The sequence below is a fragment of the Alligator sinensis genome, unplaced genomic scaffold (assembly GCF_000455745.1).
Source record: "Alligator sinensis unplaced genomic scaffold, ASM45574v1 scaffold13_1, whole genome shotgun sequence".
In the NCBI taxonomy this organism is placed as follows: Eukaryota; Metazoa; Chordata; order Crocodylia; family Alligatoridae; genus Alligator; species Alligator sinensis.
Window position 1 is genome coordinate 2,114,098 of NW_005841909.1, and position 24,647 is coordinate 2,138,744.

Below are 24,647 nucleotides of genomic sequence, written 5' to 3' on the forward strand. Positions count from 1 at the left end.
CTTTCCTGCTTATGCAGGGGGTCAGACTCGATGATCTATTGAGGTCCCTTCCGACCCTAACATCTATGAATGAATCTATGAAAATGTATCTGCATGGTAAGGAAACAGTTTGAACCCTGCTTGTTTGCTGTTAGACCAGACCAAGAGGAAAATAAGTGAGGGTTCACAGTGTTCAGTGGGGAACACAGCCTTTGTTAAGTTTGCAATAAATAAACTGAAGACTCAGTTAGCAAAAGCAAAGGTCCTAGAGCCACTAGGATGTATATTCAGCAACGTATTTCCTTCATACATTTAAGTGCACTGTAACAGCAGTTATCAAACGTGCACATAAACTTGGCACAGAGCAGCCATAAGGCACAAATATGCCTTAAAATCCAGATAGAGGGTACAAGCAAATCATGTACACCCCTTCCTAGCAGGTGGCTTTGCGTAAGGCTTGAGGCCCTGGCTCTGAGTGTCTGTCTGAATTGCTCCTCTAAATGAACACCATCTGTAGCATCTGTTAACCAATAAAGCACAAAAATCAGAGCTGTCCTGCCATCATCAGTGGCACACAAGAAACAAGCAGAATGGGCCATTTTATTGTAATTTTACCTCCAATGGAAAAAAAAAATTCCACATCTCAGCAAAAAGGAGGGTAAAAAAAAGCACTGCTTAACAGAAAATAGCAATCGCCTTGGAGAAAGATACTTAATATTTTTCAATCTCCTGAAAAAATACAGCAATATTTTTAAATGATTCTAATTTCTAGCAAAAACCAGTTAGAGGGAAACAAGCAGGGAAATGATACAGAAAAGGGTTGTCTAGTGCTGGTTGCAGTATGTTGTGAGCTAATGTTTCATACACAGCAGTTTCTCTCTCTGTTACTTTTATGCCAGAATCTACCAGAGCAACACAACTTTTGCATCTTGGTACGCGTGTCCTAAATCCAAGAAAAGTTTCACAGTCACTGCTTGCTTCTGCCTTCTGGTTCAACTTGGCTAGGTGTATTTTAATATCAGTGACGTATTTTAAACTTACCTTTAGTTGAATCATCTTCAATAGGTTGCTTGAACAAAGTGATGTCTTTAAAAGTGCACAGGAATAAAACAACTTTTTCGTGTTCATTTCTTATGGGCGCAATCTGCATATAGAACCAAACTGGGGTTCCTGGAGTAGGAAAAAAAACAGAACATGTCATGTGGTACAAAACCAGCTTTTCACAACTTATACACAGAGCACTGCATGGTTTAAAGACTGATTCTTAAAAAAGACTCATATACTACACTGTTCAGGTGTCTGTATATATGCCAGTTCATCAGTCTCATCTTTGAATCTATGATATGTTAATTTAGTCTCATAATCATGAAAATGAGTTTACTGGCTTGGTAGTATTTCCTCATAACCAGACACAGAAACACAATCTCCTCCCTGGAATGAAGAGCTTTCCTCCTCCTTTCTTATTCCCGGTTTTGCCTCACCATATTTTACCCTCCTTGGGTTTAGTGTGGTTCTTGTCCTCAGGGTAGGCAAGACTTTCCAATATTTAAAAAGAAAAAAAATAAAGGAAATAGGAAATGTTGGAACCTTCTTTACCCATTAAAGACAAATTAAAACACAGCTCCCCACCATTCCCATCCTCCCTCCCTTCCCCACCTCCTCTCCCCAGATTTCCTCTCTGAGGGTCATCTTTTTTAAAATCAAAGCTATTGAATTCTCTCTAAACTAGGAGGACACAGTCAAATGTGACAAGTCCCATAATTTGACACATGGCAAAGAGGATCCCACCCAGTCCTGGAAATAGAACCCAAGTGATCTGCCTCCGTCTCCTGGGTTAATCACTAGATCCCAGTCCCTAGAAAAAATAGGACTCCGATTGCCAGCCACCCCAGGCTTCTCACCATGGTGCATTTTTCTCCTAGCATTTTAATTAAAGGCAAAATAGTTTTACCATCCTACTGCTTTGGTCAAACAACCAATTATAAACATATCTACAGTGCTGAGATGGTTTAAAATAGCAGCTGTCTAAGTCCATGGCAGGAATACAGCATGCTTACTGGTATACACTCAGTATTTACAGTGGGCTATTATGTGTGCAGAGAAGAATGACACTGGCCCATGCCCTACTCTGCACAGGGTGAAATTTAACCCCGTGCAGACAGGCAGCAGAAGACTTGTGCCGCACTCTGGTTTTATAATCCATGCTTGTCAGTGGCACACTGCGGTGTATTTTATTCCTATTGATTTGGGATCTCAAACAGTTGACTTCAAAAGGCTCAAGTCAATTATGAATGTGCATAATCTCATGAGGTTCAACAAGGACAAGTGCAAAGCCCTACACTTAGGACAGAACAATCCCATGCACCGGTACAGCCTGGGAGCTGACTGGCTGGGCAGCAGCTCTGCAGAAAAGGACCTGGGGGTCACAGTGGACAATAAGCTGATTATGAGCCAGCAGTGTGCTCTTGTTGCCAAGAAGGCTAACAACATACTGGGCTGCATTGGTAGATATGTTGCCAGTAGGTCAAGGTAAGTGATTCTTCCCCTCTATTCAGTATTGGTGAGGTCACATCTGGAGTCCTGTGTTCAGTTTTGGGCCCCCCACTACAGAAAGGATATGGACAAATTTGAGAGAGTCCAGCAGAGGGCAACAAAAATGGTTTGGAGACCGGGGCACATGACTTATGAAGACAGGCTGAGGGAACTGGGCTTATGTAGTCCAGAGAAGAGAAGACAGAGGGGATTTAATAGCAGCCTTCAACTACTTGAAGGGGATGTTCAAAAGAGGATGGAGCTAGACCATTCTCAGTGGTAGCAGAAGACAGAACAAAGAGCAATTGTCTGAAGTTGCTATGGTCTGTCTCAAGTTGCAGCCAGGGAAGTTTAGGTTAAATAGTAGGAAGAATTTTCTCACCAGGAGGGTAGTAAAACACTGGGACAGGTTACCCAGAGAGGGACTGAAATCTCTATCCTTGGAGGTTTTTAAGACCTGGCTAGACAAATCTTTGGCTGGGGATGATCTAGTTGGGGCTGGTCCTGCTTTGAGCAGGGGTTGGACTAGATGCGACCTCCTGAGGTCCCTTCAAACCCTCATTTTCTGATTCTGTGTCAACAAAACTTACACTAGAAAAATCTAATACACTGACAGCCATGTGCCCTCTCAACAAGCATTTCACGCACCTTACCGCCACCCACAGACAGGTGCCAAACAGCATGCCTGCACATTAAATGCCTTTTGTTCTTCATCAGGGGCAGTATGGGCACAACAGGTGAAACATTTAGCCTGCCCACTGGTATCCCGCAAGGCACCAGTGACCCTTCAAAATCCCTCACAATGTTGTTGTTGGCAATCCCTCAATTCGAGGATGATTTCTACTATGGTTCATTAATGAGTCTTCAGACAACTTAAGGAGTCCAATCCTTGAGCCACAGATCAGTCCACAGAAGTTGCAGGTCCTTCCATAGGGGAGAGAAGGCTGCAGGCTGGGATTTCTCTTCTTTTTCCTCATCCACTCTCTCTTCTCTGCTTCGAGGGCAAGATGCTTTATTTCAAAACAGGCTGCTGTTTGGTTGAGGTTGTGGCTTCATTGGAGTCAATAAGCAGTCAGCTCTTCCCAACTCTTGATGTAAGCATCCATTTTCTTGAGATATGCCTTCAATGTGTCCTTGTAGCATTTCCTCTGGCAACCACAAGATCTCAGGCTGTTACCAAGCTGGGAGCAGAGCACTTCTTTTGGGAGTTGAGAGTCAGAGATCTGCACACAATGTCCAGTCCACTGCAGTTGGTGCTTGAGGATCACCAACTCAATGCTAGTAACATTGGCTTCAGCAAGGATGCTGGCAGCAAAGCACTTATGTGGCAATCTTCCCATTTAATGTGGAGGATTTTCTAGAAATATTACTGGTAATACCTCTCCAGATGCTTGAAATGACAGTGGTGGGTCACCCACATTTCACATCCATAGAGAAGAATGGGGATGATGACTGCTTTGTAGACCTGGATGTTGGCATCTTTCCAGAGATCACAATGAATAAAGACATACCAGTACATCTCCTCAATGTTCAGTCTTTGACAGGCAGCTACTGAGGTAGGGGAAGTGCTCAACTACCTCCAGGTCTTTCAGTCAATGGCAATCGGTGTAGAGGGGTCACATTCACTGCTTGGGCCAGGTTGATGGAGCAGTTCAGTCTTCTCCATGTTGAGAGAGAGGCCCAAAGTTCAGTAGGCTTCTCTGAAAAGACCTAGTGCAGTCTGGAAGTTTTCTTCAGTGTGCTCAAGGACTGCACAGCCATTATCTTACTGAAGGTCCAAGATGGTTGTTTTGAGTACTTTGGTCTTCAAGCAAAAACATTCTAGGGTGAAGAGCCCTCCATCCTCCTACATTCAATATCAATTCCAGAAAGATTGCTTTCATTGCCTGGAAAAAACTAAGCACATCATGCTTGTCAGCATAGAGCTAGATCTCCTCAGCTTCATCTTGCCAACACTGATCTTTAATTCCCTGGATCCTTCTTTGAGCTGTTACTTTAAGGAGCTGATAAATCTCCTTGTGCTGAGATGAGGTGTCATCTTGCCAAACAGAATGACTCTTTCTCTTCCAGTTGAGGAGGGCTTGGATCTTGGCATTGCTCTCATTGAACCAGTCTAGGTATTGACAGCTGGTACAGCCAATGGATTCAGCAAAGGCCATATGGACAGTGGTTTTAAACCTGTTCCAGAGTTCTTCCGTGTTGTCTTCATTTGTGGACAGGGCAGAGAGGTTTTCATGGAGACACTACTGGAGACCCTTACAGACCTTCAGATCTTGAAGTGATTTGGTGTTCAGGGTCCTTTGTATTGCTTTTGATTATTTTCAGTATTTCAGAGCAAGCCAGATGTTCATAATGGATCCAAGAAGAGGCGATCTGTCCAGCAGTCATCAATTCTTTGCGTAGCTCATGTGATACAGACAGTCATTTGATCACAGTCTATAACAATAACATAGTCGAGAAGATGCCAGTGCTCAGACTGAGGGTGTCTCCAGGTGGTCTTGTATTTGTCACCGTCTGAAGATGGTGTTTGTAATGACAAGACCATGCTCTGCACATTTGCTCAGGAAGATGCCACTAGAGTTGGTTTTACCTATTCCTTCCTTCCCAATGACACCACTCCAGGGTCCCAGGTCATGTTCAATTGGTGTTGAAGTCACCAAAAATTATCTTATCCTCCTTGTGAGCGTCAGTCAGTACATGGTCTAGGTTGGAGTAGAATTGTTCTTTGACATCAGCATCAAGCGTTGGGGCATAGGCACTGATGACAGTGGCGTACTGGTTCTTGCTGAGCTTAAGATGGAGGGTCATGAGACATTTGTTAATGCCCACAGGAAGCTCTGTAAGTTGACTGACAAGCTGATTCTTGATGCTGAAGCAGATACCACGGACGCATCTGTCCTGGGCCAGTTTCCTCTTCCAGAAAGTGGTGTAGCAGCTTCCACCCTCTTCCTTCAGTGGACCACATCCAGTTGTCTTGTCTCACTGAGAGATGCAATGCCAATGCTGTATCTCACTAGTCCCCTATAAATGATGGCAGTGGCAGTTATTCTTTCTGGTTCTTCATTAATTTGATTACCCATCGGGATGCAAATGTTCCATGTTGCAAAAGTCATTGACTTCTTGGGATGTTTTCTACCACAGTGATTCCACTGGATGCAGTTATCCAGGAAAGAGCAGATAAGACAGCTTAGGTTTAGGGCACCTTTTCTAGCCCCTGCTCGGTCACATTAGCAGCTGCCTCACAGGGCGCAGACAGAAGTTATATTTGTCTCATGATTGGCCCCTTGAAAGCACACTTACAGAAGGGCACAGCTGCAGAACACTTTAAAAGTCCCCAATCACATGACAAATTAACCCTCACTATATCAGGGTTCAGATGAAGGTGCTCCAAAGTGGAGTGTCTTCATTAACTTCTGTCTGATTGGGTGGCTGGGCTAATGCAGCCCTACCCCACCCCCAGTGCTGTGTGCACAATGGGAGGGGGGGAGAATTGAGGGGAGAGAGGTTAGACTGGGGCTTGCTCAGCCTACACTAGAGGGGGTGTGGGTGGATTGGAGCACCCCGCCCCACCCTCCCCGCCTCGGGAGAGTAGCTCCTCAGCTGGATCAGCTCCTAATGGAGCTCGATCCCTCACCCTCCTGACTCAACAAAGAAAGTCTGTTGGGTCGGGAAGGTCAGTCTAACTCATGGTGATTTCTGTGAAGCACCATGGATTAGACCGGGGAGCTGCACGCCTGTCAGCGCCCACAATGCACTGCTCCAAGGAGTAGTACCAGTGCCCACAAGGTAAATAGCAGTTTATTATAGTTTTAATGTGAGCAAAGGCAAAATTACAAGAGCAATTCAATCTGGCAACATTGAATTATCTGGGATTAAACTGGTGTCACACTACCACTAAAGAGGGAAGGCCATTTGTTCGGCATTTAAGCCAAAGACATTGCACTGATCACTCTAATATTCCACCTTTCAATGGCCAACTTGAGGTATAAAACCCTAATCCTTACTCCTAGGGAAGGTCTGTGCACCTCTTGGATAAGCTGCTCAATCAGAAGCACAAGAAACTCTGGCCAGCATGGGCAGACCAGGCAGCCATCATCTCAGTTGGTTTAAAATGCCAAGGAAGTGGCCAAGGGCGGCAGTCCTGTGGAAAATGTCTGAAACCAGAAGTCCCATAGATACTGCCCTTTGGAGAGGTAAAAGATGCAAAATCTAAATCAGAGTTGCTGCCAGAAACAGAAGCACTGAATAGAAAAACACGCATCACATAGACAAAGACACCTAGCACACCTAGGCCAAGGGCTTGAAAATGAATGCTGGGTGTTACTTTCATTGGCCTAGGAAATCAGAGTGAATTCAGTGCAAATGAAAGGCAGTACTCAGTCTCCAGTAGGCAAAAGCAGAAAGCCTTCAATCCAGCAAGAGACTGTATTTTCCTCAAATGTACTAAAAGGAATGTGAGTTATGTGTTTTTTTCTACACTGTTAACTTTAAAATGTGCTTTTGAGGATGTATGCATGCTCACTTTAACAATAGTGTTTTGTCAACCTGCAGGAAAAAGGGTGCACATTATGGCAAAACAAAGCCAAGCTTTGGAAAATGCATTTGCTGAGACAAACCAGCAGATTATTAGTATAAAAAGAAGAGCTGATACGAGACTGAAGGAAAATGAGCTTATAACCTACACTCAGGATTTTTCTTGTTTAAAAGACCTTCCAATGTAGAATCATAGAAAATGAGGGTGGGAAGGGACCTCAGGAGGTCACACCTAGTCCAACCCCCTGCTCAAAGCAGGACCATCACCAACTAGATCATCCCAGCCAAGGCTTTATCTAGCCTGGTTTTAAAAACCTCCAAGGATTGAGTTGCCACCACCTCTCTGGGTAAAATGTTCCAGTGTTTAACTACCCTCCTAGTGAGAAAGTTTTTCCTAATATCTTTCTTAACCAACATAACTCATAAAAACACAGACTTAAGACTTGAAAATCTGGATGCAGGTGAAGATTTTACAAAAAAGACTACAGCTCAATAAATTTCTGAAACACGATCTGCTAAAGCAAACAATATTCTTTCCAACACAGAGCTGTTGACTTGTTATGGAGAAGACATCAGGGGAAAGTTTTTATTTCTTTTATTTTAAAATAAAAGGTATCTGAATTTAAGACACCTGTTAATCGGGAACAACCAGTCTAGTTAATGAGACAACCCGGTAGCAAAGAGAAGAGCTGGATTTCAGGATTCAGTTTGCAATCAGCTGGAAATAGGATGGCAGTGCTGGAAGCTTGTGTCAATGAAGATATGCAGTGCTGGCACATCTTGGAAAACTATCCCTAATGTATGGAAGTAATCAGGTGGACTGTGCAGACAGGATTGTAGAGAAGTAGAAAAATCAAGGGAAAACATCAAGGGCTTCCTTGACTCATTCGAGAAGCACTCTGTTGGTGATTAAGTTCAAACACACACACAATCAAGTGAGAGAGCTGGAAGTTACAGCTGCGTTCTCTTTTCTTTTAAGGAAAGCATTGGTTAAAATATTTGGAGGTAATCAGAATTTAAGAAATCTCAGGATAACTTCTTATTGCTTCAGTGAGCACAAGACAGAGAGGAAGATTTATCCAAAAAAGGGAAGCTGAATCTAACATAATGCAATATTTTTTCAGGAAATCTTAATATCATTTCAGGTAGCCTTGGTGTTCAGTTTCTCAGGATATAGGTGCAGTAATAATGAAATATAATTATGAAACATGAAAACATGGTCTGTCCTTCCCCTGTAATAAGCTCTTCTCTTCCTACAACCAAGATATACTGGGAAAAACTATGGACCCAATCCTGAAAGCTGCTGAATTCAGGCACAGGGGTCTGGCTACAGGGAGCAAAGAGCTGATGGCATCTGGCTTCAGGGACCAAAATAAAGGTTCAAGTTCAAACACACGCACATGCACGCACAACCTAGTGATTTAGAAAAAAAAGCATAGGCCAGTACAACTCATAGTTCATAACCTCTACTGGACAAATCTTCCTGGATATCATGCTACAATCCTGTACGGATGATCTAGAACCATGCAGAGAATAGGATGGCAATACTTGGGTGCAAAACGAAATGGATGAAAAACTTACCCAGTTCTTGAAAATTCTCAGGAGTGTCCAACCAGCTCTAACAAAGGAATTAGGGACATTGTATTCCTGCATTACTCTGTCTTCCATATACCTCGCACTAATTCCTGGAGGGGACTTAGTTTTGATCTCACCAAGTTTTGAGCGTCTATCTTTACCCAGCATGAAGCAATCACACCGCAGCTGCTCAACGGACACTTGGACTTTGAACTGTTACTTGTCAGGATTTGGGAATATTCTTTAAGAACCATACACCACATTCCCGCCTTCCCCTCCACCCCCTATACCTAGTTATAATTCATCCACATCCATCAACAACAAGATTCTTAAAAGGCACAAAAGCTTCAAGAACGCAAGGAGCATTCTTGAGATGCCTTCAAAGGGCCAAACTATCAGAACATGTTGAGTACTTTGTCTCTTTAAGGAGCATCAGACTGGCCAATGAATTACTGAGACACCTAAAAAATACAAGTCACTCTTTAAAGTCGCGTCCCAAACTCGCATGCAAATGTTAAAAGAAACATTTGTCTCCTCCAAATAGGTATCTTCAAAATGTACCGTCATTAACCAAAAGTTGCATACAACTTTATACATACTGTTTTTCTTGTACAGGAGAATTTCAAAGCAGTTTGACTCATAGTTGTCAAAAGTCTGTCTCACTTTTTCAATTGTCTTCTTGTCTGTCAGTTCCCCGTACATAAAACTGGAAAAGAAAAAATCCATTTTTGGTTTTTTTTCCCCCACAGACAAGTAACAAATTAGTTGCAGTCATTTTAAACTATATAACTATTGGCTATGGTGCACCTGTCATACACTGAAGTTTAACTATAATTTACACCTCATTTCAACATTTATAGTGCTCAAAAATGTGATGAAACCTACAAAAGCATGCAAGTGTCTCCTTATTGTGAAAAAGATGGATATGCTAGCATTTACATTTTATTCAAGTGATTTGAAAGAAAGAACTGAAAAATCCAAAGAGCCAAATGGAATCACAACGGTGGGGGCAATACATAAAAATGCTAATGTTTGAATGATAACATGGAGAAAAGTAAACAAAAGCCATGAAAGTTTGTAAATCTTCTTAGATACCCTTGACAAAGACATCTGGAAAAAGAGTGCAAGACTCTACAAGCAAATCCAAATAACACAAGTATCAGTTATCCAAATATAAGGTTGCCCAGCATTTGTTCTTTACCCCAAATCTAAAATTCATATAAGCAGCAAGAGTTCCTTTACTTAAAATTATCCAGATGTACACCACAGTCATATAGTCAGAGTTTACTGAATCAAGACCAGATTTCACCAAAAAAAGAAATGCAGGCTGCAATTCTTCTTTCATTCCTTGGAGATCTCAGAACGAGAGCAGTCTCCCTACACCTGAAGAAGGGTACGTGTGCCCAAAAGCTTGCAAAGAAATTTGTTCCGACTACTCAGTTGATCTAATAAAATATATCACATCTACCCAAAGAACCCTGCCTGACTGCAATTCCCTTCTTTCTTTCCTTCCAGTAGGTCTCAATCCAGCACAGTGTACAAACTATCCCATTGAAATTATGCTTGCGATTAGTCCAGGATAGTCAGAGGGTGACACTGGGACTAATCACATGCTTAAAAGTTAGGTATGTGCCCAAGTATCTTGCTCAATTAGACGTTCATGTCTCCTACTCATCGTTGTACCTTCCAAACAGTGCATTTCCACCCCCATGTAGATAAGTACCAGTGCCAGGGAACAGAAGTGTGAATGCAAGCAGGATAGTGCACAGGATCCGAATTCACCAAGGTAAATGTCCCTAAGTCCATAGATCTGCAGCCTTTACACCAGTAAAGAATTTGGTCCAGCATCCTTAACTTAAACATAAAAGGAAAAATACCAGATGTACCTACTTGATGTTCACTTTGCTTTCCCAATTTAGGGAATAAAACAGAAACCATGAATTGCCCTTTTATTGAAAACCTTTAGCAAACAAGCTGTGCTGAGCTGTGGTGTCTGAAAAGTGTAAGTATGCAAATTAATTTGGTGAACTAATTCAGTTCGGTGAATTAATTCAGTTAACTTTTGTATCAGACACTAACAACATGTATCTGGAGGCTTCCCAGACATGCACATTCAGACAACACAAATGAAAACTTAATGCTGGCTTTTCTTAGCATTTGACTGTGTCAACTCAACATGCTTCCCCAGGGTCATTTTCTCAGCCAGCAGAGATGACCAAACCCCATGACTTAAGCTCTGAAAGTCTGCGTTTCATAGCAGACCATCTCAGCTTTCTCTCATTTCTCTCAGGACTAAAAAGGAATGAAGACTCTTCTATTCAGATCTCCAAGTAAAAAGGGGGAAAAAACAACAGAACAAAGGGTTTCAAAGGCTTGAATCAACATACTTTTAATTGATCAATACATTCCATTTTCTTTGTTCATAAGCGCTTTCAGCTTGAATGGAAACCCAAAGTGGAAACCTCCATGAAAACTAAAGCAGAAACAAGGTTACCACTGCCTCTGTAGTTTAAACATAGTTTGCTTTGATTGCTTTATAGACCTTCAGAGCATCAATAAAATGATAAATTTTACATTTGGTAAGCTGCAAGAACAGGAAAACAAGAGCAATGGAGCTGTTAATGACACAAAGAGCTCTTGCATAGGGTGTGGACATGCAACATATTTGCACTGGCTTTACACTGATTTACATGTGGAACAAACACAAGACAGGTAGCCCTATGTGAGTGGAAAGTCAATCAAGTCCTGACTCTGAGGGTGGAAACAAACAGTGCCTGGGAGCTCACTAAAAGTCTTTACGGCAGCACAAATGGTGAACTAATAGGCCATGTGTAGATGAAACAAGAGGCTTGTGTGCACAACACTTTAAAGCAGACTAAATGCTTTTGCGCCGCTTTAATGGTGTCGGTGTTTGCACTCCTCGGCGGCATATTGCCCATTAATTCCAGCCACTGTAGGAAATTTGGCGGTGTAATGCACCTTAAATGACTTGGGGCACAGCCATGGAGCAAAGCACCGGGCTCTGTGCAGCTCCGCAGCTCTGCAACAAGCCCAGCAGGCAGCCTGGCAGCAGCCCGGGAAGGCAGGCCCAAGAAAAGTGGCGAGCCTCTGATCTTTCCCCACCTCCCACCCTGGAGCCTGCCTGCCTGCCTGTGCTGCGCAGGGGCATGGTGCTTCCCTCTACTGCTGCAGTGCCCCCTGGGACCACCCAAGCCCTGGGGTGCCTTGCCGTAACAAAAGAAGTTGGGGTTCCCCACTAGCCATCAGCTCCTACCTTGGGCTGCCTATAGATTTGCTCCGACACATTCTAATTAGACCCGATTAATTGAGTTTGCTCCATGTTCTAATCAGAATGCTCTAGGGTCGCCTCAGCATCATGCATCTTAAGCCCCCTCCATTTCAAAATGGCCAAGGGGGTGCTTTAACTAAACCCACTGAATGAGTTTTAGTTAAAGCATTCCCGTGGCCATTTTGAAACACAGGGGGCCTTAATACACATGACGCTGAGTTGTTTTAATTAGAGCACTGCCTGCTTTAATTAAAATGCCATCCCCACCACACACACACACACACATGCCTCTAAGCACATCTATAGGCAACCCTGCTAGTCACCTGCCCACCCTGACACTAGCGTAATGCATGTGTATGTCCACATTACATCAGTGTAAGTATGGCATGTGCCCACACTCCATAGTCTGGTTAGATTTTGAACATTTTACTTGCACAGATGACCAGCTGCTCACATAAATATTTCCACTGGAGTGAATAGGCCTAATCACAAAGTAAGGTACTATATGTAATATTAATTAGGGGATCAGAATCTCACCTCCACAATAAAATTTCCCATAATATTTGCATGATAGTGTAGGCAGTAATAGTAAAAATAAAAAGTAAAAGTAATAGGCTGGTACTGCAAATTAAGGAAATGCTACTTGACTTTTCGATGAGGAATGATGACAGTAATTTATTTTTACCAAATCAGCAAGGTTGTGTTTTTTTGTTTTTGGGGGGGTTGTTTTGTTTTGAGGTTTTTTTTAACAAGATGTCCCTCATTTCTGAATTCAACACCAATTTAGGAATGCCAATGATCTGCGCTCAGACCAAATTCTCTTCAGACATTCGTCTGGTAAGTGGAAGTGACAAAGCTTGAATGTTAAATTACTTTTTCGTTCAGTACTTTAATGTTCTGAAAGGGCAAAGCAAGCTAGTAATGTATGCCAGATAAAAATAAGACCCAATGGGTTTAGCAAAATGTACTCTGCAATTGAATTCTCTGTTTGAGTCAAGAGGTAAAACAATGATTCCCCTAGCACTAGACTACAGAAAAACAAGAATCTTTACATGTTTTATCAGTACAGAAACAATCAGTACCAATTAGCATTATAACGGCAAATTGCATTCAGTATTCTGTATGACAGACATAATAGTTAAAGTGTAACTATACTGCTCTGTCGAACATGATCAATCAATTTTCTGTTTAAATTACAATCAGTTTCTGATAACAGTAACCCTGTAAATTTTCAAATCTCTCATCTTCACATATAAAGAGCTCTTTTTAAGGGCTTGTGCTGTAATAGCAAACCTCGTCACCAGCCAATTTTAATCTCAGGTACCCAGGGAGTTTAGAAAGCAACTTCCTTTATAATATAAACTCTGTTTATCACAGATTTAATTTAATTTTGTCTGCCCTGTTGGGTACACATCGGGGAACTCCCACTCCCACGCCTTCAATCAATCACTCTGTCTTTCTCTGCCTTGTGTGTTGCTGTTATTTATTACTTGTCAAGTGCTAACAGCATGTACTGTACAAGACACAAATACCCAATCCACCGTATGCCTGAGAGCTTACAGTCTTGATGACAGACATACAGTAGCAAACGAGCGTTGCTGAGAGACTCGGGGAAAGAGCAACCTTCGATATTTGTTCCCCTTTTCTTGCACAGGCCATTCATTATTTAACATGTCTGTGCTCTTGTCTCCTTCCCAGGCATCTCCCCAAGACAGAAGAGCCCCCCTCAATGCAACGCAGCCATCAGTTTGCAGAGGACTCTTGTATCCCTAGTTGGTTTTCCACAGTTTCTGCCGGTGTGTTGTAGTGCAAGGACGGTCATGTTTAGTGGACGATTATATGGCTTATCAAAGCTGGGTGTGGGTCAAAGCAAGATCCAAACTGTTTGTCAGAAAGACTAGATGCGATGGGATGCAATCTTCATGCACATGGCAGAACTAGGCCCAGAAGTAACAGCTGCCTCTGATTCATAATTTACAAGCTTCATACATTTGCATGTTAAATGGTGCATATATTTGTATGTGTATGTGTTGGGGAGGGGGGTATATAGGGGCTCAGAAACCCTCAAAGCTCAGTGGGTCTGATTTCCATTCACACTAAGGCTTTTATGCACAACTCTGCCACAGTAAAGAAGCCTTACTGTAATGAAAATCCGGTCAAATCAGTATCATCCCAATGCCGAGCTTAAGACTTCGAGCAGTGACTGTAATACAGCAGACACAAAGGGTGAAATCCTGGCCCTCTGAAGTCAACGGGAGTTCTACGATTGACTTCAATGGAGCCAGCATTTCATTTGAAGAGGTTTTATCCAACTTGAAACGGCTGCAGTCCTTTCCCTCCCGAAACTGGCCCACTTCTGAACTGGACAACTACAAAGGTGGGACAAAGCTACCTTGGTCTTTTATTTCACCCAGGGCCTGCAACAAGCACAGCTCAACTGGATCCTGAGAATCAGGCCACAGGTACTGAAGTCTCTACATTAGTTATATTTCTGTGCATAGACACACATTTTTGCATTGAAAGCAATAAAACACACCACTTCTTAAAGAAAATAATAAGTACCATAGCACTCACATCCCATTAATCTGCTTTGCTTTAATTCATTTAATGCTATGTACCAAATAAAATTATCTTGTGCATATGCAATGTAGCAAGCTGTCTTGCCAAATGTAGACTGAGAGCCTAATTTAGAAAATAAAGTAAAATAACTGCACCATGTCTCAAAAAAAAATTTAAAAAGCATACAGACATTTCTGGGCTATCGTCTTCACAACTCGTCCTCCAGATACACAAAATATCACACAACATTTCTTATTCTAAGCCCCACATGTTCAAGTCAGCAAACCTTAAAAAGACACAGACAGCCCAAAACTTGTTTCCTACTGCATTCAGTAGCAAAACTCCTTATTAGTGAGAATCTCAAATCTGTTCCTGTCTCAAGGGGGTTTCTACTGCACATTGCACCTAGTTGGGAATTCCAGCACAGACTGGGATTTCTGCTGAGGCAGCATTGCTAGGCCCTGGAACGAATAGCAATCACCACACTGCACTTCTGTTTTTGCCACGGGACCCAAGATGATGGACATGTGGAAAGTTTTATGCATTTCAAGTGACAGCTGTCTTCCTGAGAGGGGCCAGGGCCCTCAGGCTCCCCTGCCCCCCGTACTAGGGGGGGGCACTGTGTGCACTGCACACAGCGATTCCACCAAGAATCAGGCACAGAAAAGGGTGCCTTCCAGTCTTTAAGGAAAAGGCTGCTACTAAATATACAGACTGCAGAAGCAAAGTGCTAAAAATAAATCTATCCTACAATTTAACTTCACATGTAGGCAGAATTCATCTCTGCGGAGAGAACCAACACATGGGTGTTCAACACACTGAACATCTTGCTCTTCAAAGCAAGACCCCGCGCGGATTTAAACTTTTACGTCTTAGAGACAGGAGGTAGGAGACAGCTCCAAACACTACATCCAAACACAACGCTATGGAACACAACTTGTGGTCCCTTTTCTCCATTTCAGATGGGGAAGAATTGTTAAGGCCTCATGTTTTGAAAGGTGCTGAGCTAAGTGCTTGTTCTGTCTTGGTCCTGGGTTTAATATGCATTCAAAAGGCCTGGCAAGCAAACAATAGCTGATATGAAACACTGTAGAAAGTAGAGACAGTAGCAGAAGTATAAAAAAGGAATTATGTAAAAGCAGGGGTGCTCAACCCCTGGCCTGCAGGGCTCCACCACAGGTCCAAAACTGTGGCAGTGGGAAAGCACTGGCACCACTGCCCCATTGCCAAATTTCTGAACCCCTGAGGAGCCCTGGGCCCTGCACACACAGGGTGCAAGGCTGGGGGCGTTTGGTGGAGAGGTGGGAACAGCACTGGGTGGGTGGCCAGATGGGGGTGGTGCCAGGCCCCAGGGGCCCAATTCCAGAGAGAGAAGTGGCCCTGGGCCCCCAAGGACCACTCCCAGCATTCAGGGCAGGAAGGGGGTGGTGCTGGGCCCCAGGACCCAATCCTGGCACTTGGGACTCCATCCCGCCCATGGACCAGCTTCAACCCACTCATTTGGCCTGCAGGGCCAAAAGGTTGAGCACCGCTGTATAACACTACGTAGGGTTTTACTTTCCAGTCTCAATGAGTTTACTGATTTGATTGCTATAACCCATATATTACTATTTCATGGTGACAATGCATGCCCACCTCCCTTACAAGAAGCCTGGATACTCAAAGTAATCTTGGACTGGGAAGATTTCCCCTCCTTCCCGATGGATCACAGGCAGCCTGTTCTGTTGTAACCCATTGTCAGTGAAGGTCTCTCAGGGTTAAGGGTGCAGATCCAAAGCACACTAATCCCTATTGTTCAGGGGACCAACAGTTTGCTTATCCCACCCACTGAGTACCTCCTAGAGATGAAAGCTGTCTTCCAGAGCACCTCCTAGGCCAAGGGCAGGCAATTATTTCAGCTGGAGGACCATGTAATGAGTTTTGGTGAGGTGTCGAGGTCTGCAAGGGGAGCCCCACCCCTTGAAAGGTGCCCTGCCCCTTGGTCACCAACTTGGGACTGGAAGTCCCACCCCTCAACCCCTGACCTTTCCCATCAGATGTCCCTCCCCTTGCCCCTGGAAGTACTCCTTTTGGGAAGGGGGTTTGCTATCTTGGAACCGGAAAAAAACAAATTATATACTAAAAACCAAACACTGACAACTACATATTTTAATTTTATTGAAAAAAAATATTTTTGTCCTGATTTCATAGATTCATAGATGTTAGGGTCGGAAGGGACCTCAATAGATCATCGAGTCCGACCCCCTGCTTAAGCAGGACCTTGGCCACTTTAACTGTGAAGAAGTTCTTCCTAACGTCCAGTCTAAATCTGCTCTCTGCTAGCTTGTGGCCATTATTTCTTGTAACCCCCGGGGGCGCCTTGGTGAATAAATCCTCACCAATTCGCTTCTGTGCACCCGTGATGAACTTATAGGCAACCACAAGGTCACCTCTCAACCTTCTCTTGTGGAGACTGAATAGATCCAGTTTCTCTAGTCTCTCCTCGTAGGGCTTGGTCTGTAGGCCCTTAACCATACGAGTGGCCCTTCTCTGAACCCTCTCCAGGCTATCCGCATCCCTCTTAAAGTGCGGCGCCCAAAACTGCACGCAGTACTCCAACTGCGGTCTGACCAGCGCCCGATAGAGGGGAAGTATCACCTCCTAGGACCTATTCGTCATGCATCTGCTGATGCACGATAAAGTGCCATTGGCTTTTTTGATGGCTTCGTCACACTGCCGACTCATGTTCATCTTGGAGTCCACTAGGACTCCAAGATCCCTTTCCACTTCCATGCCACCCAGCAGGTCATTCCCTAGGCTGTAGGTGTGCTGGACATTTTTCCTCCCTAGGTGCAGCACTTTGCATTTCTCCTTGTTGAACTGCATTCTGTTGTTTTCTGCCCACTTGTCCAACCTGTCCAGATCTGCTTGCAGCTGTTCCCTGCCCTCCGGCGTGTCCTCTTCTCCCCATAGCTTTGTGTCATCTGCAAACTTGGACAGAGTACATTTCACTCCCTCGTCCAAGTCACTGATGAAGACATTAAAGAGTATCGGTCCAAGGACCGAACCCTGTGGGACCCCACTTCCCACACCCTTCCAGGTCGAAACCGACCCCTCCACCACGACTCTCTGGGTGCGACCCTCCAGCCAATTTGTGTGTGTGTGTGGTGTATATAGAAGCGATTGCATCATAGCTCAAAATGAAGTCTTACTCTTGCATGTTGTGAGGGTGTGGGGAGTATGGGTAGGTATGGGGTTTGTTGGGGGCTGTGGGAGTATATGTATGGATGTGTGGGGGAGGATGTAGGAAAGTGAGTGGATATAGGTGGGTATGGGGGGATTATGGGAAGTGTGCTTGTGGGGATGTGTGGGTGTGCATGGCTATGGGGTTTGTGGGGGGCTGTAGGTGGTGTGGAAGGAGAGGACAGCTGGAAATGGTGGGGGGTAGGTGTGGGGTGTGTGCATGTAGCAATGAGTGAGGCTCCCCCAAAGGCACGTGGGTGTCTGTGCCAGGGGGTGAGTTGAGGAGGATGTGGCTGTGAAGTTTGTGGGAGAGGATTTGTGGGTATGGTGGGGTGTGCATGGCAACCACCCCACTCCAGTCAGCATCCACCCCCACCCAGCAACAACCCAGAGCCCAAGCACCCTGCGGCGCCTCCTCGCCACTGCCAACAGCATGCAGCCCCAGCCCCACCTGATGCCTGCTCCGAACTCACTCCCGCAGGAATGGATTAGCCACAACCTGTGTGCACAACCCCAACCTGGCCTGCCTCGCACCTGCTCCACACCGCAGCGCCCACCTGTAGCATATCTGCTGCCCCCTGGGTGGCTCTGCAGCTGGACTCCCTTTCTAGGCGGTAAAGGTGGTGGCAGCTCCTTCCAGCTGCCGCTGCCACTGGGCCCAGGCCCACAGTACCGGTGGGGACCTGCGCTGCACAGTCCCAACCCGGCCTGCTCTGGACTTGCCCACCCAGGCTCAGCAGTGGTGGCAGCTGGGCAGAAACTGTTACTAAGCACAGGGGAATGAAACCCCTCCCCCTCGCTGATGCCAGGCCCTTACTGGTGCAGCCACCAGGAGCCCACACTGGGCTGCCCTGCATCTCCACCACCGTCACTGCCACCCGAGCTGCCCAGAGGGGCAGCAGTGGCAGCACAGAGCAGATGCAAGGCAGCCCAGCATGGGTTCTGGGCGGCTACAGAAGGAAAGGCCTGGCAGCAGTGAGGGGCAGGGGCCGCTTTTCCCCCACATTGAGCAACAGTTTCTGCCTGGCTGGCACTGCTGAGCCTGGCCGGCTGAGCCTGAAGCAGGCATGAGGCAGGTCAGGTTGGGGCTGTGCAGTGCAAGTCTCCACCAGTACTGTGGAGCTGGGGCGAGTGGCAGCAGCAACCAGAAGGAGCCACTGATACCTGAGCTGCCCAGAAAGGCAGTAGGGCTGTGCGAAGCTTCAGTCCCCGATTCGATTCAGCAGAAATTTGGCCCAATTCAGTGGCTGAATTTCCAAATCTGAATCCAATTAGGAGGCCCTTTAGTCTCTCCAAATTGAATTGGAACCCTCCAAATCGATTCAGAGAGATTCGATGATTCGGATATAGACACAGCTTTAAAATGTTTTTTCTACCTTCCTCAAGGTACCAGGCAGCTCGTGAATGCTGCGGTCCTGGGGCGAATGGAGCATCCCACAGGAGCGTGGGAGGGTCCCCAGCACGTTCAGCAGCAGTCCCAGAAGTGGACCAGAAGCACTTCCAGTCCACTTCCGGGTCCACTGGGGAGCACGTAGAGGGCCCCCCTGCGCCCCCCTTCCCCTCTGGCTGGTGACTGGTGCCTCTTGGGTCTGGGGACGATTGCCAAGCCAGGGGAGCATGGGGGTGGGGGACCTGCGCACTTGGCAGCAGACCTGGAAGCACTTCCAGTCTACTTCTGGATTCGCCACCAAGCATGCAGGGGGCCCTCCATGGTCCTGTGGGACACTTCGTCTGCCCCAGCATCACAGCGTTCACGAGCCGTGCCTGGTACCTCAAGGTATGTAGACAACACCTTTAAATGTTTTTTTTATGTCTGAATCGCTGATTCTACAAATCAGCATCGAATCTTCAGATTCTGATTCGGCCAAATCAAATCAGGTACAGTGATCTGAATCAACTAATCAAATCACTGTCCCCAATTTGGGCCAAATCTGAATTGAATACGGCCCGTTTCACACACCCCTAAAAGGCAGTCCAGTCATGGAGCCTCCCTAGCCCTGCTGCATGCCCAGGGGGCTTCAGGACATGCCACGGCTGGACAATGCCAACCCCTGCCCTAGGCACTCAGTTGTAAGGGTTTATGACCATAAATTACAGCTGCCCTTTCCTGACAAAAGTAGGGGACAAGGACTACATCCCCAAACTCCTGCAGACAAATGCCCCCAACAGCATAACTGTTCATCTGATAACACAGGGATGAAATCTGAACATTATGGGGGTGAGGGTGAACATGGACCACAAAAGAGTCTACTTTTGACTTTACAACTAGAAGAAATCAGGAGAAAACTTGTAAAAAACAGCCAAAAACACAAACAATAAAAAACTTCTACCATGCATATGGACAGAAATCTCTTTGTTAAACTTAAATACCGCGTTTCTCCTTAAAACTCACGACAGGGCCTAATTTTAATCTCACTCATATGGATCTGAACTGTGAATAATTAAAAGCGAAGGGAAAAATAGGCCCAGAGTCTTAATAATTCCCTTTTTTTTTGGAATGCTTCTGAAGTCACCTTCATTCTCAAATAAAGGAAGATTTATTCAGGTTTTTAATGTTCCCCCTGCACAAAATAGGTCTTCTTCCATTTACTGTTCATAACATTTGTACAGTTACCAAAAGCTACACAGTAAGTTATGAGTTTAAGAACTCAGACCCAGCAGCTAATTAAAAGAAAAGCTTATTCACCTTCAAAGCATGTTCGGTACCAAACGATGTACCAGATTAAAGACAAATCTGTATCATAAGAATTTTTTTTGCTTTTTATTTAGGGCTTGAACCTACGAGATCATGAGCACTCTGTCCCTGGTCTAACAAGCCATACAGGTATGTACTTACCTTCGAGTACCTGAGCAGTTCCGCTGGCTTCAGTGAAACTACCTATTCATTTCAATGGAGTAACTCGTTTGCTTGTAGCTAAACACTTGCCTAAGGGCTTTACCAGGTCATGGATAAACCATTCAGGACATAAAACCTTTATAGCTGTAACCTATACAGACTGCTTTGGTATCTTAAACAGTCTGGTTTTTAAACAAAGGTTTTTGAGATAAAACATACCACACAACACAGTATTAATTTTCACTCAATACACAGAATTGCTTTTCAAATAGGCAGAGGGTACGTACCTGCAAGTGCTACTTTTCTGCATCACGTCAGCTCGATGATATCCAGAGAGTTTACAGAAACCGTCATTACTATAAACTACAGGCCAATCCACAATCTGGGCATTTCCCAGTAAAAAACTTGATTCTAAAAAAGAAAGAGAGGGAGAAAGGTTTGAAATGAACTGCCATACAAAATTAAATCATCCTTGTGCTCTGAAGCAACTGCGAAGTTACACATGATAATCAGACATGAATGTAATAGATAAATGAACAAATTAAAAGATGAGGAAATTGGGATGGTGAATTCTAAAATGAAAGGCTTCTTCTAGTTTTGTTTCTAGTAGGATTCATTGTTTATTTGAGAAGCATTGAAATGGGAAGCAACCCTTATACAAGTCATGGAGTAAAAGCCAAGATAAGAATCACTAATTATTAACATTTGGGTAGGACATCTCTTATGACTCATTCATTTACATAAAATCACATCTTGAGGTCAACCTCAGGTTATGCTGTAAACTGTGTTTTTAAATGATAAATTGTTGGTGTGCAGAATCAATGACAAGCCTGTTGAATTATAACAAAGATAAGTACAAATGCTGTGCTTTTTATGCTCAAGGTTCCCCAAGTATTTCACAAACCTATACAGAGGCAATCACCTTTGGGGTGGATGCTGACAGCTCACGAGCAAAGAGAAGATTGCACAGTTGCACGATGTGCTATATCATGCTTTCCCTATATAGATCTTTAATATGAAAGCGATAGGAGCCCAAGGGAATCAGAAGATCTTCAAGGCTGAGCTTAAATAAAACCAACAATAAATGATAGCTAAAGACAGCAAGTCCTTAGTTCAAAACACAAGAAGTGGCATGCGTTTGGGTGGCATAATATTCACGACTCCAGTAACAACACAAAAAGGTGAAGTGCTTTTAGAAGGCTGAATTATTGAAATACTGCTTCAATCATCTGCTCCTATTTAGTGGATGCCAACAGTTTATATGCATGGACTGAAACAGGCACATTAGGAGATGGTCCTAAAATAGCTTTTATTTACCAGTTTGGACCAATTCCTCCTCAAATCCTTTAAGCAAGGTATTTCAGAAGTGGTAAATACTCAACTTCCTCAAATGCACTCCTATGGCATGATGCATTCATCAGCAATGCAAACGTTCCTAGTACTGCGGTGAGCTGCAGCAGGGTTGTCAGCATGGTCCAAAGCAGGTTCTCACATTACAGTCCATGGCCAGATTGCAGCATTGTACAAATCAGGGCTGTGCAACTCGTGGCCTACAGGTGGTATGTGGCCCGCAAGGGGTTAATATACAGGACCACCCTCCCCAGGCTCCTATCAGCTGCCATTGCCACCCTTGCTCCAGCTGCTGTGGTGGCAGTGGCCAGGGTCTCTAAGACAAGACCACATGGCAAGAGGCCTGCTGGGCTCAGCCCATGTGGCAGCAGTTGCAGGGAAAGGGTGGGTTGGAAACGACTTGGGCAGTGGTGGCAACAGGAGGGCTCACACAGCAGCAGCAGCGGGTCAGGGGGAAATAATGCTGTTTGCATGGCAGGGCTCTCGGGGAGCCCCTGCAGCCCCCATGGCATGCAGCCTGTGCAGCATGTGGCCCAGGGTCCACGGCCTGTGTGGCGTGTGGCCCCCAGTGGCTCTGAAGTTGGACAGTTATGGTATAAATGTTTTCTGCAGCTATGAACTCAGGAACTGTGACTACCGGACTGGTGCTAAAGAGCTAAAACTCCCTAGTGCACAAACCTGCAGTAAAAATAAAAAAAACCCCTTTCTCAGCACAGATAGAGTCAGAGAAATTCCACATTGGGGTTTTTTCACAGCTCTTATAATAGCCAAAGAACAATTATGCTGACTGCTTTTATTTTTTCAATACAGTTATGTAAGAAAAGATAATCAAGGAAATGCAGTTCAACTTTGCTCTCACTTGTGGTTTCTAATCTTGAATGTAGCATACCTAATGCAAACATTGTTCTACTGAACGTGGACAATATTCTGAAAAAAAGTGTTGTGTTTTTTCTCTCTCTGTCTCATACTTTACATCCCTGAAATGTTTACTCTGAAGATCTACTGAATTTTCACATGGGAAGCAGAGTGAAAAATATTTAAGGAAAACTGAGGGGAGGACTGGAGGTTTGAAGACTGTGAAACTTAGTGTTTTTAGATTCATGCAATTTGAGTTCACCAAAAAAGTGTTTTTATGAGCTGCTTTTAAAAACCTTGTCAATTTTCCTTTTAAGGCTTTTAAAAACCTTGTGAATTTTGAGAGTTCCTGTTTTGCAGCATGAAACATTTTTTCATTCTGAATTTCTACTGAATGCATAGAAGCCCTGGACTCCGCTGTATTACTGCAACACAAACAAGAACAATATGGCTTGAAATTTAGACTCTGCTGAAGTCAAAGAAAGTTTTGCTATTCACTTCAAGACAATTACAATCTGACCCATACGGTCTATTCCAGGATTTTTTTCCTCTCTACTCTGAGCACAATGACTGCTTTTCACTCTGCACCACATTCATCCTGTTTTTAAAAGGGATTTTTTCCCCTCCTTACCCCATTTATTCACTTACTCTTTAGGCAGAGGTTATCCCAATAATATTTGTGTGAGAGTTCAACATTTAAAACAACAGTATTTAAGCAGGTGTAATATGAGGTTGCCTGTTGCTAACTGCTGTGGTTAGAAAAAGGGATCAAACAGGCTGCAGAGCAGTCCAAAAAAAAAAAAAAAAACCCCAAGAAAATCATAGTGCAAAAGAGATGTTTAATCTTCAGAAACATTATCAGAGGTTCTCTGGGAGAACAGCTGTTTTATCCTGGCAACCCAGCTACAGGAACAAGACATGTACCCGTCAGTAGCACCCAGTGGCATTTCTAAATCTGAATGTGAGAGTTTCGATGTCTTGATTTGATTTGTATGCAGTGTGTTTGAAAGCCACCCAAGCCCATTTGCAAGAAATACTGATGTTTCTGGGAACCCTCCAAATCGATTCAGAGAGATTCGATGATTCGGATATAGACACAGCTTTAAAATGTTTTTTCTACCTTCCTCAAGGTACCAGGCAGCTCGTGAATGCTGCGGTCCTGGGGCGAATGGAGCATCCCACAGGAGCGTGGGAGGGTCCCCAGCACGTTCAGCAGCAGTCCCAGAAGTGGACCAGAAGCACTTCCAGTCCACTTCCGGGTCCACTGGGGAGCACGTAGAGGGCCCCCCTGCGCCCCCCTTCCCCTCTGGCTGGTGACTGGTGCCTCTTGGGTCTGGGGACGATTGCCAAGCCAGGGGAGCATGGGGGTGGGGGACCTGCGCACTTGGCAGCAGACCTGGAAGCACTTCCAGTCTACTTCTGGATTCGCCACCAAGCATGCAGGGGGCCCTCCATGGTCCTGTGGGACACTTCGTCTGCCCCAGCATCACAGCGTTCACGAGCCGTGCCTGGTACCTCAAGGTATGTAGACAACACCTTTAAATGTTTTTTTTATGTCTGAATCGCTGATTCTACAAATCAGCATCGAATCTTCAGATTCTGATTCGGCCAAATCAAATCAGGTACAGTGATCTGAATCAACTAATCAAATCACTGTCCCCAATTTGGGCCAAATCTGAATTGAATACGGCCCGTTTCACACACCCCTAAAAGGCAGTCCAGTCATGGAGCCTCCCTAGCCCTGCTGCATGCCCAGGGGGCTTCAGGACATGCCACGGCTGGACAATGCCAACCCCTGCCCTAGGCACTCAGTTGTAAGGGTTTATGACCATAAATTACAGCTGCCCTTTCCTGACAAAAGTAGGGGACAAGGACTACATCCCCAAACTCCTGCAGACAAATGCCCCCAACAGCATA

General features: G+C 44.6%; 1 protein-coding gene across 1 annotated transcript in view; it reads right to left on the reverse strand.

Annotated features, from left to right (window-relative positions):
* KCNH5 (potassium voltage-gated channel subfamily H member 5) overlaps positions 1-21,029 on the reverse strand; it is a 229,694-nt gene extending 208,665 nt beyond the window's left edge. The window contains exons 1-4 of the mRNA XM_014517429.2: positions 20,975-21,029; positions 20,813-20,936; positions 9,219-9,325; positions 1,021-1,149 (exon numbers count right to left, since the gene is read on the reverse strand). Of these exons, the coding sequence (XP_014372915.1) occupies positions 1,021-1,149; positions 9,219-9,325; positions 20,813-20,936; positions 20,975-21,029 (415 nt within the window). The remainder of the gene's footprint in view (positions 1-1,020; positions 1,150-9,218; positions 9,326-20,812; positions 20,937-20,974) is intronic.
* Between the last annotated feature and the right edge of the window lie 3,618 nt (positions 21,030-24,647).